This window comes from Coccinella septempunctata, chromosome 3, assembly GCF_907165205.1.
Source record: "Coccinella septempunctata chromosome 3, icCocSept1.1, whole genome shotgun sequence".
Classification (NCBI taxonomy): Eukaryota; Metazoa; Arthropoda; class Insecta; order Coleoptera; family Coccinellidae; genus Coccinella; species Coccinella septempunctata.
In genome coordinates this window covers 36,450,869-36,465,894 of record NC_058191.1, presented here as the reverse complement: position 1 = coordinate 36,465,894, position 15,026 = coordinate 36,450,869, and the positions used below count along the sequence as shown (strand labels likewise).

Sequence of the window (15,026 nt, the reverse complement as noted above, 5' to 3'; positions counted from 1 at the left end):
TGCTGGACAAGTGCTACGTTCCATAGTGGAACGTATGTTAGTATCGTTAGTATCGATGATTGCTATAAAGGTTTTACAGAAATCGCAATAGCCACATTTAAATGAATTTGTTGGTTGATTTGCCAAAAACAAATTATTAGCACAGTAGTGTTAGTGAATAGTAGGAATTTGTTGAGGTGAAATAATATTCTGTGACCTAAACCTAACCAATCTTTGTTTATTGTTGTCATTCATTTCGCTTGTCAAAATTACACAAAATTCAAATATTGTCACTTTTAGTTTTATTACTTCACTGATTGTTTAAACTTTGATGAATCACAAGGCTTTCTTGGATTTAACGTGTGTTAATTAGTTAATTCCTAAATATAGAAACATATGTAGGGTTCATTTAAAAAAACAATTTTTCATTCATAACCTCCATTTCATGGATGATCAGTGCCTTTTTCTTGTTTCTCATAAGTGATAAATTTTGTATGTACAAGTAAAATGACCGTATCTTATACATCTGAAGTTGCCAGTGTGAGGGGACTTGGTTGCTTCTTAAAACTATTAGTAAGGTAAGTTCGAAAGACCTTTTCATCTGATTCTGGATGTGGATTCATTGTTTATATTTTATTTTCAACAGAACCATTTAGCATAATTAATCCATAAATTGAACAGAACACGACTGTCCCTCAGATTGTTGTGTAACAACAGGACAATTACTCCCACATTACTCTAAGTTCAGAAAGATAAAGGACGGGTTTATGTTACATATAACAGTAATAACATTCATAGTAATCAGGCTGAATTTCAGTAATAGACTAACCTACATAAAAGAACAATTTCTAAATCTTCAATTTGCGTACCATTATCTATGAAATTCAATTTTACATAAATAAATCCCATTTCAGTGAAAATTTGGCCTGGGAAAGTATTGGTGATTGAAATGCATATTTATGAATTGCTCCCATTTTATGGAGAAAAGCAACTCAACTTTTCTGGATAAATTGCATATTGACCTAACTTTACTGTTTGTATTGTATTATATTTTACAAAAGTGTGTTTACTTTGAAATTCTCCTCAGATAAAACATATCAAAATGCAAATAGATCGTGATTTTTTTTATTTCCAAGATACTCCATCTCAATGAGAATGAACATCAATCAAACGAATATTTTTCTAAACTCTTTCAATATTATCTTCATATACAAAAAATGATTAAGGAAAGTGCGCTCTTATATTTTAATCTTGATAATGAAACTTACCTATGCATTTTGTGTATAGGGTCAAATAGTGCAGATTCGTTTTTCAGAGAATCAATTTAAGATAATTATTAATTAGCATATTTATTTTATTATTCTACCCAAACTGGACATTGATACACGCATCATTCCAGTGATATTTTCTACTCATTTTGTTAGTACCTATACGTAACTAGACAAAGGTTTTCTTTGTTGTATATTGTTTTTGTTTCATTTTGTTTAACTAATCACATCTTTGTGATTTTGAAGAAATTGAACAACGTGCAATTTCTCGATTAAAGTAATATTAAAAACTCATGGGGAATTTAAGAATGTGATAATTTGTTCAACATAAAAAAAGGAAGTTGATAGCCTTTTCCGGTAGGTATAAGCGAAATTGCCAAAATCAGGAAAATATTTTGGATAAGATTATGAAAAAATGACCATGTATATAAATATAATGATAGGTATGCAATATCCTCATTATAAAGCGCGAATCGCCGTCTTAGATATATGTGTTCTTGAAGGGCTCCTTCCAGATTTATAGTAGGCATAGAACATTTGCCCCATTGAATAAAGAATAAACCAATAATGATTGTCAAAACATTTTTTTAAATAAATTTTCACGAATCGATTTCGGGTAAACCTTCATTTGTGTTTTCTCGGTTGCTTCGAAGAAGTCATTCCGGTTTGGAAAAAGTCAGCCAGAGCCTTATCAGGAGAATACGCTGGTCATTCGACAACACTTTATTTGAGTTTTGGTACATAAATTAATTCACAATGCCTTGTGATATTATGGTCCATTTGAGTGTTTCGAAAAACACAAATATAATCTTGTTCGAAGAATTTGCTTTCTCAAACTCACCATAACGCTCGCATAATATTTTTCATCACTTTTGATCGACTTTGACTTGTTCTTTTCGATTTATGCATAGCTAGAAGACACTCTTTCGAAGCTTCTGGGCTGGTTTGCTTATCAAACTGTCAAGGGTGTTTGAAACTCTGGTGTTTTTTTACAAGTATCCCCATCTTGCACAGATTGTAGCCGCATATTTGCTTTGGTTTCAGATGGAAAGGAAGTATTTACAAATTAGTGTGGATGGATCTTATAGTATATTTAAGTATTTATTACTCCCTCAACTTTATGTATAGATTTTGTTTGGATGATGTTGGGCAGGAGTAAGTATACCGAATAATCCAAATTATCAGTTTTACTGATCCTAAAATATTTTTCAGATTATTCCAAGATATAGTTCAGTATTGCAAAAATTATATTGATCTCATACCATTGTCTTTCGTATTAGGTTTTTATGTTTCTATTGTGATGACGAGGTGGTGGGGGCAGTACACCACTATTCCATTTCCAGATAATTTAGCTGTATTTGTTAGCACAACTGTACATGGTCAGGTAAAATATCTAGCTTTGGGGGGATTTATTGATCTTGCAATTATGTATTTTTTGTCCCCAATTTGTGTCAATGATCTGCCGCATCATTTCATTCAGACTCACTCACTGCTCGTAGTGTTGGAGGTACTAACAAAAAAAGTTGAATAACTGAAGGATTATTTCAAAAAATGAAGCTTTACTTTAACAAATTTTTCCTGCAATACCAGATTGGTTGTAAAGATGTAAAGAATCGGCATTTTCATAAATCTGCGTCATAATTTGAATCATTTTTTAATTTTTCTATTTGACAGAGAAACGCGATGCTTCTTGTTTTGCGGAAGTAGCTAAAGGGGTAATTGAAGGTGATCTTTTTGACTGCCAGGTGGCTTTTAGTATTAATAATATTTTCAAGAGCTTTATATTAAATATAGAGCTATAATTCTCTCTATCAGTTATTGGCCTTTTGGAGTTAAAGTTTGAATTCTCCCCTAATAGATGAAAGACTAGTGAAAAAAACTAAATTAAAGCTCATGGACGTAAGCCGAAGAAACAAGTAGCGGGTGCCTGTAATAGTAGGTCCTTCATCAATATTCGATTTTCCAACAAAGAAATATTTTCAGGATGAAAGAGGTAGGGTAATGAGGAGAACGATTATGAGGTACGTTTGCACCTGCATCACAATGACTTTCACTATGATTTCCCCGAAAGTGAAAAAAAGATTTCCTAATTTGGATTATTTCGTTGACGCCGGGCTTCTGCAGCAGAACGAGAAGGAAATCATGGAAGATTTGAATAAGAAATCTCCTACATACTCGAAGCAATGGTAAAAATTTATACGGCTTCGATATACCCATATCTACAACCTTTATTGTTGATTCAGGTTACCCATTGTTTGGGCTGCAAGTATTATCACGAGAGCGAGAAAAGAAGGCAGAATTAGAGACGATTTTGCCGTGAAGACAATAATCGATGAATTGAATAAAATAAGGGGACAGTGTGGAATGTTGCTCAATTATGACCATATTAGTGTACCACTTGTATATACTCAGGTGAGGAAATATTCCAGCCGGAAGCTTGAAATTTGATACAATTCCAGCCAATTGTTTGTTTTAATGAACCATTTATGTTCAACGTTGTTTCAGGTAGTAACTATAGCCGTATATAGTTACTTTTTAACGACTTTAATGGGACACCAATGGATCGACGACGGAAAAAATTTCAAGTTCGACGTGTACATGCCCATTTTCACTCTGCTTCAGTTTTTCTTTTACATGGGATGGTTGAAAGTTGCCGAATCTCTCATAAATCCCTTCGGCGAAGACGACGATGATTTCGAGGTCAACTGGATGGTGGACAGGAACATACAAGTAAGTATATCATCCTCACACAAATTTTCGTTTTGAATGCGGAATGAACCAATGAACTCCAAATTGCGAAGCAAGCTTCGAAAACTAGCTTCGTGAAAACTGAAGATCATAAAATAATTCCAGGTATCCTATCTGATAGTAGATGAAATGCACCACGAACATCCCCAGCTTTTGAAAGATCAGTATTGGGATCAGATAGCTCCGGTCGAATTGCCTTACACGGCGAACACAATTCGTGAGACCCACCCTCTACCTTCTACCGCTAACATAGCCAAGAAGTTCGAAAGCGTGGATCTGACACCCTCCTCCATAAAAATTGACGATTTTCAGAGTAACGATATGAACTCTGGTCCAATTATGTTCACCGCGAACGGCAACAGGAATTTTTCAGCTTCTATGAGGTCTAGGGGTGGTTCGTTCTCCACGACAGTTCCTGGTGCGTCAATTTAACAACATACATAACATAAAGTTAAAGAAGGCGTAACCTGTAAGGTTTGATCGTTTTTTTTTTCTAGATGGAAGTATGACGAGAGTCAACTCCGTGAGTAGCATGCTAAAGAGGTTTTTCAGCAGAGACGAGAGTAAACCTGATAATAGGCCAGACAGTCGAATGGGGTCTACTCAGGAACTTATAAATCTCACCCAAAAGCCAAAACCCAAATTGGCGCCAGATGTTATAGAAGAGGTTAGTGAGAAATTTCTGTTCAGTTTGATTCTTCATATATTTCTTTATATTATCTGCGTACACTATTTCAGGTGGATGAACAACTCACCATTAATTCCCAAAGGAGCGCCAAAGAATCTCGTCCTAGTATAATTGGACATTTTTCTTCACCTTCTGAACCTATTGATATGCCGTCATCGTATAGGTACGAAATTGGTTTCCCTCTCTTATTTCATAGGTGAATGGGCTCAAATTGAGTGTAATTTTCTATTGTACTTAAGTACTTGTACTCATGATATGGAGAAAACGATAATTGAGCTTGATTATTATTATTTCAGCGTTGGTAAATTTTCGTGTCGCATTTCAGCTTTATTCGATTTTATTATTGTTAATTTTGTTGGCAGAAGTGGAGAATCAAGGAGGACCCATTCGCCTCTTTCAAAATCTGCACCGGTGGATGGCGAAGACGATGAAGATGACCACCTAAGTATTGGTGGTTCAGTAACTGATCCATCAGATACTGATGATGAATTTTCTAAACTCAGGAAGAAACGCAGTGAGGAGCGTCTTAATAGGTATGTTGATGAGCAGAAAAAATTTCATCACCTCAATCATACATTGACTCCTTCATCATACCATCAAAATTTTACAGGTTTAGATTATTTGTTAATTACCTCACGAAGCAACAAACAACAGGTTAAAACTTTTTATTTCTTATTAAATGTACGTGGTGTTTTCAGCATGGAGTTAGAACATGGATATGAAAAATTAACAAGCTAGAATTTTTGTAACACTAATTTCGCAACGTGATTATTTTTGTAAACATTTTTCTGCTGAATTCATTTAGCATACAACTTATTTCTATTTTGAAATGAGAATTAGGAATCGGTGAATTATTTCAATTTTTTTTTACTGGAAAAAATTATATTTGAATTATCAACTAAACTAACAGCATGCTCAGGAGAGGCTCGCTCCGAAGTGATGTGGTGATTGAATGATTAGTGAAATGAAGCTTATGTGAAATCTGGCAGAAATCTACAGAACGTGTCAACATCGAAGGAGAGTAGCGATAGACAGGTTTTGCTCTTGCATGAACTCGTCAATATTACATAACTCAACCAACAATGCCGACCAACTGAAACAGATAACCTATTGTTGAAATCCAGTAGGCGCATCGAAGTACTACATGAATCGATGCTACCCTTAGCATTCAATTACCTAACCTTTCTCATACATGGCTTCTCAAAAGTAGATATCTGCGTAAATTTCTTTTCCCCCATCACAGAGATAATCAAGGCAAGTGGTGCTACTCTGTTGTGGTCACCACCCGGAGTTTATAAAAGCTTCAAAACGGTTTCACTCGCCACGCCACTTCGATGCACACGTTAATGATGACAAACCTGTCGGTATCTACTTTCGCTAGGGTTTCCGAAATATGATCTTGATCATATCAATAGTATACTAGTCTTGACTAGTATACTATTGATTTGAAACCTATGGCGAACTTGGTACTATGTTGGATAATGGGGGAATTTGAAGAAATAAATTCAAATAAAATCTTCTAGGTAGAAATTTTATATTTTATTTGCCCGATTGTAGATGATGAGAATAGGATAGAAGAGGAGCATAGGCTCCATTACTTCCCACAGTTCATCTCAGAGTTCAATGATCATATTTCAACAAATTAACGTATCTATACGCGAACAGTGAAAACTTGATCAATCTATTGGTTATAGATAGGTTAGGAACCATTTAAGTGGAAAAAAAGTTGAATAACAATATAACGTTCATAATTGTTATACAGTTTTCTATAACATTACCAGTTTTTTTTTTCATGTTACATTTTTCATTTCTTGAGTTGATCAATGATCTGATAGGTACTGTGTTGTTTAGAATTTTGAAACTTACACATATATGTACAAATATAGATACATTAGTACTCATCTTTAGTCTAAAACATTAATCACTGAGATTCAACAAACTATTTACTGCATGTTATTTATTGTATAATTCATTGACCTATTGAAATTGGGGTACAAATTTGAACCAAAAGATTATATAATTACAGGCTGAAAGTCAATCTTGCCAGGTCAGTTAGCGTATGTGGACAGGGGGAAAATGATGTCCTTCTGTACCCTGCATCACCAGACACTCCAGAATCTTCGCTCAATATTTGAATCATTATTTTCCAAAGAATCAATTGTGCCTTTCTAGAGATTCAGTCACATTCTTGAGAAAAGTACTTTTGGACGAAGTTATAAGTTCAAATTATTGTGTTAATAGATGTGATAAGGACTTTTCGAATTGATACAGTTTGAGTTGATTCAATTTTGCCTAATTTTCAGACATTTACTGAGACTATATTTATTATATTATTGTTTATGTGATTTTTAAACTTCGGTATTATTCAAATTTAATAACGAAGCATAGGATTGCCATTCGATTAAAATGGCGGCGTCATTTGAGGTTAGTTTTCATTATTGATATTATTTTTGGATATTAAATATGGATTGCTATACCAGAGGTTGAGAAAGGAAGTACAATTTTAATTTAATAATTTAGTTTCGTTACCTACTTATTTTTACCAGTGAAAAACCTAGTGTAGAAGAATAACAATTTTAAAAATTTTTGCAATAATTGGCAAATACTAATATATGCTAAAACCTTTGCAATATACTATAGAGTTAATAATAACTGCACTGTAAATCATTTACAGTATATTAGTTCAGTTGTCATATTTATTTTTTCAATTAACAACGGATTTTCTTATTACCCCGTGTGTTGTAAGTTTATTTTCAAATAGTTCATAGATTTTATTACCACGTTTAAAATCAGTTTTTTCAATAAAAATAACGAATGATTTTTAGTATATAAAGAATAAGTTGCCATTGTAAAATACTTTTCTTAAAAAATCAAATATGTAATAACTACAATGATGTAATGCGAATATGATTATTTTTTTGCGCCTGAATAGAGGCAAATTGGTGGGGAAGCTTTCAAAAAACAAGAATGACTAATCCAAGCTACAATATTCTTTGAGAAAAAACTCAAATATTATATAATCTACTTTTTTGTTGAAGTTCCCCACCAACATGAAACGATTTTTGTTGTATAATTAAATTGTGATTTTAACTCGGCAATAATATAATGTGAATTGCGATAGATTCTCTTAACAGTACCGAGGTTATTTCAAAATAGTACTTCTAATGATGAAAATGCATTTTTTCATTTCAATTGATACTCTCAGATCAAAAGACAAGTTATGTTGTACCAATAAACTTGCAGATCTATTTACCTGCATATTTTTAGAATTTGCAAAATGAAACCTAATCATAAAACCTTCACCAATTTTTTGCTCTAGCTTTTGACCAAAATTTGCAATAGAAAAACTGTTTCAGTAGTAAATTGCTGATGTTCACTTGCTCTTCATTATTGTGTAGAAGATTACAAGTTCAATGGTACTCCATATTCATGAATAATATTGTATTTGTTTGACTAGTTTATTATGTATTGCAATGTGTGATATTTATACAATTAAGAGTTTTACTCAAATTTACACTGATAAATAAAGTATCATCTAATTTTGAAGAGATAGTATTCATTTTACATATACACACCCTTCAAACCACAGGATAATATTTTGAGACAGTTTTTTTTTCTTTTACTTCCATTTATAGCTTTCGGAATCAGTCAGTTGAAAGGAAAGGATTTATGAATAGACAGAAGGATAAGAAATCGATCTAACTATATATTATATTTTTCATTTACAAAGAACCGTTGATTTTTCTTGCTCTCATTTCTTTCAACCAATTTTCTAACATTTCATGTGGCTTTCTTTCCATAGTTTGGTAATATTCCTTAGGTGGCTCACCCTCCTCCAGTCGGACAAAATAATGGCAATGCATATAGCGCACTTCTCCTGCCCTCATTCTAGCATGTCGTCTCATTCCCTTAATGACAAAACCTTTACCAACAAAAGATTCAGCAACCCATAAATTGGAGGGGAACTCAACATTATGTTCTTTAACAGCCAATTCTTTCGCCTCCTCCAGCACTTCCCGAACATCTATAGCGCCTTTTTTTGATACAAACTTGAGTTGTTCTATTGCTTTGTCTACGCTCATTCCCCTCACAAGACAGGCTATGTACCACATCTTCTTCGGGCTGTATTTGATATTTGCTCTTTGATGACAAACGAACTGAAAATAACAATGTTAGCGAAAGTTTATGTTTTTGTCAATTAACATTTACAGCAGGTCGTCTTTCTTCATTTGGACTCTGTGGTGGATAGACTACTTTGTTATACTCCAACCATTTTTTGGGACCATCCAAAGATGATCCCTTGCCAGAAAATGAGGGAGTTACGTGAAAATTTCTTATCTGACAATTAGCTTTGCTGAATAGATTTAGTAGCGAACCTAATTTAATTCCACTCATTTTGAATGATAAGAGCTTGAACCTTACAAAGAAGGAAGAATAACGTTAACACAAAGACGAACTTATTCTTTGGTTAACTCAAGTGACTGAACTTATTTAGTTATTCATATTCTTCATTTCAGTTATAGTTCATATTCTCAGAGAACTGGTTTAGATTCAAAATAAATATTAAAAATATGAAAAACTGAATAAATATTTTAGAATTTTCTAGGTTATACCCAGATTATCTATGGTTATATGTTATATGTTATATCACAGAACAACCGGATAACGAGCTAACCAAAGAGTTCATGATAACTTATTCTTTTTTTTAGAGCGCCCTCTGGGTACTGTACTCTGAACTTTTTAGGAGGGGTCGAGAATTTTTTTCCCTTTTTTCCGGTTTTGTTCTGTAGAATTTGAGATTGAGGAAGCCTTATCATCCCCACAGTATTTTATTTTTAATAATTCATACTTATCCTAGAAAAAAAATGGAAAAACGTTATTTAACTTTGGAGTTATAAGGATTGCGCAGAATGGAAAACACACAAGCAAACAATATACTATTCATTTATTCACGGTATAAACAGTTTATATAACACTATAACGTAAAGAGTATACCTACGAGATAACGAATAACATTTAACAAAATATATTTAACCTATAAATTCATTAAACAAATCTAATAATCGAAAAAATTTCAACGAAATAAAAATAATGACTAGAACCTTCAAATATATACAGTATTCTTTTCTACTTTGAAAGTCATTTCTTAGCACCAACTTCCATAGACGTAGAAAATAGATCAGTCTGTTTTTTTCATGAAACATTACTGAGAGCTTTTCAAAGAATTCAAGGTTTTTGCGATATGTCTGATTGTGTGAGGAGGTACTGCCTCCAAGAGGGCCTTCTGGAAATTCGGATATGAAATCATGTGTCTCAGTAGCGCCTTTGCATGCTTTCTCGTTTCTAAGCTTCCTTCAGTTAGTGCATTGGCTCCAGCTAAAATGGCCCTGTCCCTCACTTCTTTGCCCAGTGAGAACAATTTTTCCGTCCCATGTATTCTGAAAAGCAGCTCCAGGAGTCTCGTGGTAGTACAACGAACAATGGCATTCTGGTGCGTTGTGCCTTTGGATGTTAGGACAGTGACAACTTTAGCAGGGTGGATTTTTTCCGTCATCACGTTGAGGGCGTTATTCGCATCTTCTCGAAGGAACTTGTTAGTGTCCGCTGTACGATGAAGAAGTGGACCAACAATTTCCTCGAGCTCCTGCAAAAAAATAAGAAAAATTATAGAAAACTATTTGAAGTTTTGTGATCATAAGTTCATAGATAACCATATATCTAAGCAGAGAGGAATCTTTGATCTAAGAACTGGAGAATTTTTTGGAGTTGCTTACCGCTTCCAGGCCTTTCTGAGAGCAGGATATGAACATCTCCTTAGAAGCTTGGCAAGCGGCTCTTGCGACCTGTGATCTCAAGTTTTTGATCTGATTGGAGAGCGCCAAACATATTGTGTGCATATGCGGCTCCATGATCTCGTTGTTCGTCTTTGCAAGTTTTCCCAAGTTCCTCAAACCCGTCATGACCACCTCCCATTCCGGGCTACTCATTTGATGGAGAATATCGCGTAAAACGTCCGATTTTGATTTGGAGCTTCCGCGAGCGCTGTCCGTTTTTGACTTCTGTGCAGCTCTTTTGGGAACGGGGACTTGACTGTACCTGAAAATTGAGAAGATATCGTGGTGACGCGTAGATATTGAAGATCTGCTCAAATTTAGGCGAATTTGAATTGCCAATACAAACCTTTTCGACAACCTCCTGACAAAAGTTGGTTCCGGGGGTAATTCTTCTTCCTGGATCAAGGTGCCGGGTAGTGGTATGGTGATGTTGATGTTCGTGTTGTTGCAGATGTGCGTGGGAGCATTAAAAACTTTCTCCTCAACATCTGCAGTTGCGTTGTTGTTCGATATGTCTTTGATCAAAGGCGCTGAGTTCACATTCTTCCTATCCACGATTATCGGTAAGCTCTTTTCCAAGTTTGCTTCCGATCTCGACCATTTCCTGTTTTCTACAATGGGTCTGGTTATTTCCAAGTCGAATTCGCTCATACTGGGACATGAAGCTTTTCGGTCTGTTTCATCGAGACCTTTCCGGTTGGTGTTTGGATCATTGTGGTCTTCTTCGAAATTTGTAACTTGTTCTGTTGGCTCATACTCGGATTTCGTTTGAAGAGTTTCAGTTTCTAACTTTTCTATTGTGGGCTCTTGAGGAATGCTATTTATCACCTGCAAATATGGAAAATGAAGAATAGGAAGAGCTAACTGATTCTGAACCTAACAAGAGACCATTCCCATTGATTTTATAGAAGAAAATTGAGGCGGTCACAAGAAATGAAATAATTATGGAGGAAATTCACAAATTCTTTCCCTTTTTTCTTTTCTACCTAAATCTTTCATTAATTCGGTGCAATAAGTACAACAATACTTAGTCCCTCTAGAAAGTGACGAGGTTGTCGAACATTTTTTGCCTAACCAAGGCATGCTTTTTGAGACAACAAAATGTGACTATTTTTATTGAAAATTTAATAATGCAACTTTCCAGCAAAGTTTTCAGATGGCTCCTCGGACTTTTACTGAAAATTATGGCAGTGTATTCTTCTTATTTCTGAAACTTTTAGTTAATGATGTATTTTTATGAGCGCTGAGGAAAACCTGCACTGGAGAAGATTGAATACGTTATTTTCGCTGACATTAACGTTTTGTAGATGTGTTCAATGATTTCGAATTTCGGAATGTCTGAACCGAAGAAACTTCTTTATGGAATAAATGATTTCCTAGTATCTGGGCTAGTAATTGTAGCAAATAAGATGACATAGGGATGCCCTTTTCCTAGATGTTCATACAAAACAAAATAATGAGATCTGAAGACGTGTACCTCTATATACTCCACCGTTTCTTCTCCAGGTGGTTCGTCGGTGCTGGTTTGTGTTTCTAAGGGTTCCTTAGCTGAAGCGACTATCCTCTGGGGACTTTCCAGAGGCGTAACAGCCTTGATAACCGAGTCCGGCCTTTGAACTGGACTCGGAGCTGCACTAGGTCTCTCAGCGTGTGGAGGTGTAAAATATCCAGAAGATTCAGATCCCGACGACTGCCGCTGAATGCTCCGTATAGATGAAGGACTTTCATGAGAAGATCTGGAAAAAAAGGACAAATTGCTTTACCTCAATATAAATAGGTAGATAATTAGGAATAATCTTTTATCTTTATCCATAAAAAAGTATTACAAAAAAGTGATAGTTGATTAATTCATCGAACAGCCAAACAGCATTCTGAAAAAAAATTATCCACAGTATTTTTAAGCTGGCTGATGGGACTACATGGTTCTGTAGGAAATGAAGGGAGGTTACTGGAGAAGGAGCTGAGGAAGTAGCTTAAAGATCTTCAGCTCTTAAGCAATTGATGCTAAATTTTAAATACTTAAATGATTGTATCTTCAATATTGAAGATATCATAACTTATGCCGATGAAATTCAATTTTGTCATTTTTCATATCTTACTTCTTTTCTGGTTCAGGGTACGTCGATGTTTCCAAAATCGGGGTGGCCATTTTTGTGACATCTCCAATTCTGGATCTCCGTTTTAAGCACGAACACAGATTGAAAATGTTTGGAAACTTGTATTTGGTTTCGTCTCTTAGTCCCCAAAGGTTTTCTATATTTGCACTCTTCATCGTTTCTTATCATGTCGTCAGTATTTGTGCTCACTGATATTTTGGCACTTTCACTATATCACTACGGCAACTTAAATTCGGGGAATTTCTGCGTAACATCTATGTTTAAGATGCTCACAACTTCAACAATATTAGGTACGTGACAAGATTATTTTTCACTATTTTAGACTGATGATTGGAATGAGTGCTGCAAATAATTGATTGAACATAATATGAAATTAAATTAAGAACACCCACTAACCACAATGAAAGTTTTTTGTATATATACTTATTTCTGTGTATGAAATGGGTAAACTTTTGAAAATTTTAATGGACCATTGAATTTTATAATGGACATTCCTCTGTGACTGGGCGTCAGAATCCTATTCATTCAGTTCATCGATTCTTTTGTTCCATACTGAATTTGAAATAGGTACACTTTTTTACAGATTAGGATAGTGAGCAGTGTATTGAAGTGAAATAGAGGTATCGATATGGCACAGCAGCATATCTTGCCATATGAAACATTTTATCATTAAAATATTTCAATTGGGTGTTCTTTTTTCAATTTCACTCAATATACAACAGTATCTGACAAATTTCAATGAATTTTGCTTTCTTTACAGCTGGGCTTAGATCGATAGACTGGAAGATTTCGTATATGAAAGACAACATAGTTTGATCCTGTTATAATGACTCTTCATTTAAGGCCGGTTTCATAATCAAACCTAAAGTCCCTTTAATTTTAAAGCTTCCTTCAACCCTACTGAAAATAACAGTAAAGGAAGCGTTAAGCTTAAAGTGACTTTAAATTTGATTTTGAAACTGGACGTTAAACTTTAAAACTGTAAAAAAAAATTATAATCATGGAAGAAATTGTCTCTGCAAATTTGAGAAAAAGGTGGAATATATGAATAGAACTAAGCTAGGAATATGGCATTTGGGGAGAATTCAGAGACAAACTCAATGAAGCATTCTGAAATTTTCAGTCTAGTTGAACCATAGACTACCCACCAGGATAATTATCGTAGATCTGAATGTGATACATATTCTGAAACAGCAATTCTTCTAGTAATAAATCTGAAAAATTCATCCATCTCGGCCCAACCGTTCGGTCTTGAAGAATTCTCAAGTGAAATTTGCAATTTTTGAAAAATGCCATTTCCAAGATGAAAATCTGAACGAACGGAGGTAGGCCTTCGAAATTACTTTGAATAGATTCAGTGTGTTCGAGAACCCATATTTCCATACAAAAATTCCGAATATCTGACACTGTTTAGGAGAATTTTTTTTTTTTTTTCCACTTTTCATTTTCGAGTTGACTTCGAAGAGCTCTCTGGAGTGCAATTCTCCATTGAATCATCTACTGTTTGGTTTTCTAGAATCTTCAAAACAAATTCTATGCACTCCATATCTTAGGACAGTAATATAACATCCTGATTTTCAGACAGAGTAGCAAATAAGTGATTTTAGGGGGGTCTAACCATTTGCTCATTTTTGACCTAAAAAATCGAGATTTTCGAAATCGAGTTTTTGTGCTATGGTGGAAGCCTAGGCAACGCTGATTATATAACCGGAAATCCCAATTGGATCAGACGAATAAAACAGGAGATATCGCAGCTTGAAAATTGCAATTTTTTTGAAATGCCATTTCCAAGATGAAAATCTGAACGTAGGGAGGTAGGCTTCCGAAAATGCACGCTATATTTTCATACCATATATGAATTAATATATATGGTATATATACCCCATCATCATATCCCATAGATGTATGAATTAAACCAGCATTCAAATTTTTCGAGAAAAAAATTTATTCCCATTTTGTCAATTACAAAGCTCCTTTTATTGTTCCAACTAGTATTTCGGAAAAATCTTTGTTGTGGGCGTTGAAGTCCAAAGTCCAACTGATTGAAGAAAACAGTTTATTTCGTAACATTCGATTTTTCGAAAGAACCATTCGAATTTAATCATCACCTGCCTGTTAATCTTTCATACATTCGATTTGAATAAAGGGGCCGAATAGGGTGAATACCCTATATTTAAGTCGTTCTGACCCCTTCAAAGATCGATTCTCGGAAACTGACCTCTGCCTGACCTCATGAGTCAAAATTCAACCTTCCACTGTCCTATTCCACGAAGTGCGCCTTGATTTTCGTTAATAGGAACTCAATCAAAGTTCTGACGTAACCTTTTTCAACTTATAATGCATAAGTGAAACAGCGTTCATTCTTCTTGACAGGAAAATGATGAATTCTTGA

General features: G+C 34.6%; 3 protein-coding genes across 4 annotated transcripts in view; 1 reads left to right on the top strand and 2 right to left on the bottom strand.

Annotated features, from left to right (window-relative positions):
• Positions 1 to 167: 167 nt before the first annotated feature.
• On the top strand, positions 168 to 8,229 carry LOC123309366 (bestrophin-4). Of its 2 annotated transcripts, XM_044892449.1 has the most exons (12): positions 168 to 557; positions 2,292 to 2,402; positions 2,460 to 2,631; positions 3,231 to 3,433; positions 3,491 to 3,659; positions 3,753 to 3,977; positions 4,101 to 4,413; positions 4,493 to 4,662; positions 4,734 to 4,846; positions 5,046 to 5,216; positions 5,294 to 5,337; positions 6,710 to 8,229. In XM_044892449.1, exons 1-12 carry the CDS (start codon positions 487 to 489, stop codon positions 6,712 to 6,714), a joined length of 1,767 nt encoding a protein of 588 aa, XP_044748384.1. In that variant the 5' UTR covers positions 168 to 486; the 3' UTR covers positions 6,715 to 8,229. The 2 variants fall into 2 exon arrangements, with proteins under 2 accessions (XP_044748384.1, XP_044748383.1); XM_044892448.1 differs by lacking the exon at positions 5,294 to 5,337.
• Positions 8,230 to 8,376: 147 nt separating this feature from the next.
• Positions 8,377 to 9,309, bottom strand: LOC123309367 (39S ribosomal protein L22, mitochondrial). Its single transcript, XM_044892450.1, has 2 exons — positions 8,893 to 9,309; positions 8,377 to 8,840 (listed from the first exon to the last, which is right to left on the bottom strand). The coding sequence occupies exons 1-2, from the start codon at positions 9,076 to 9,078 to the stop codon at positions 8,406 to 8,408; spliced, it is 621 nt and encodes a 206-aa protein (XP_044748385.1). The 5' UTR covers positions 9,079 to 9,309; the 3' UTR covers positions 8,377 to 8,405.
• Positions 9,310 to 9,613: 304 nt separating this feature from the next.
• LOC123310412 overlaps positions 9,614 to 15,026 on the bottom strand; it is a 32,025-nt gene continuing 26,612 nt past the window's right edge. The window contains exons 9-13 of the mRNA XM_044893880.1: positions 12,617 to 12,781; positions 11,995 to 12,253; positions 10,864 to 11,345; positions 10,458 to 10,779; positions 9,614 to 10,327 (exon numbers count right to left, since the gene is read on the bottom strand). Coding sequence (XP_044749815.1) covers positions 9,887 to 10,327; positions 10,458 to 10,779; positions 10,864 to 11,345; positions 11,995 to 12,253; positions 12,617 to 12,781 — 1,669 coding nt within the window. The 3' untranslated portion in view covers positions 9,614 to 9,886. The remainder of the gene's footprint in view (positions 10,328 to 10,457; positions 10,780 to 10,863; positions 11,346 to 11,994; positions 12,254 to 12,616; positions 12,782 to 15,026) is intronic.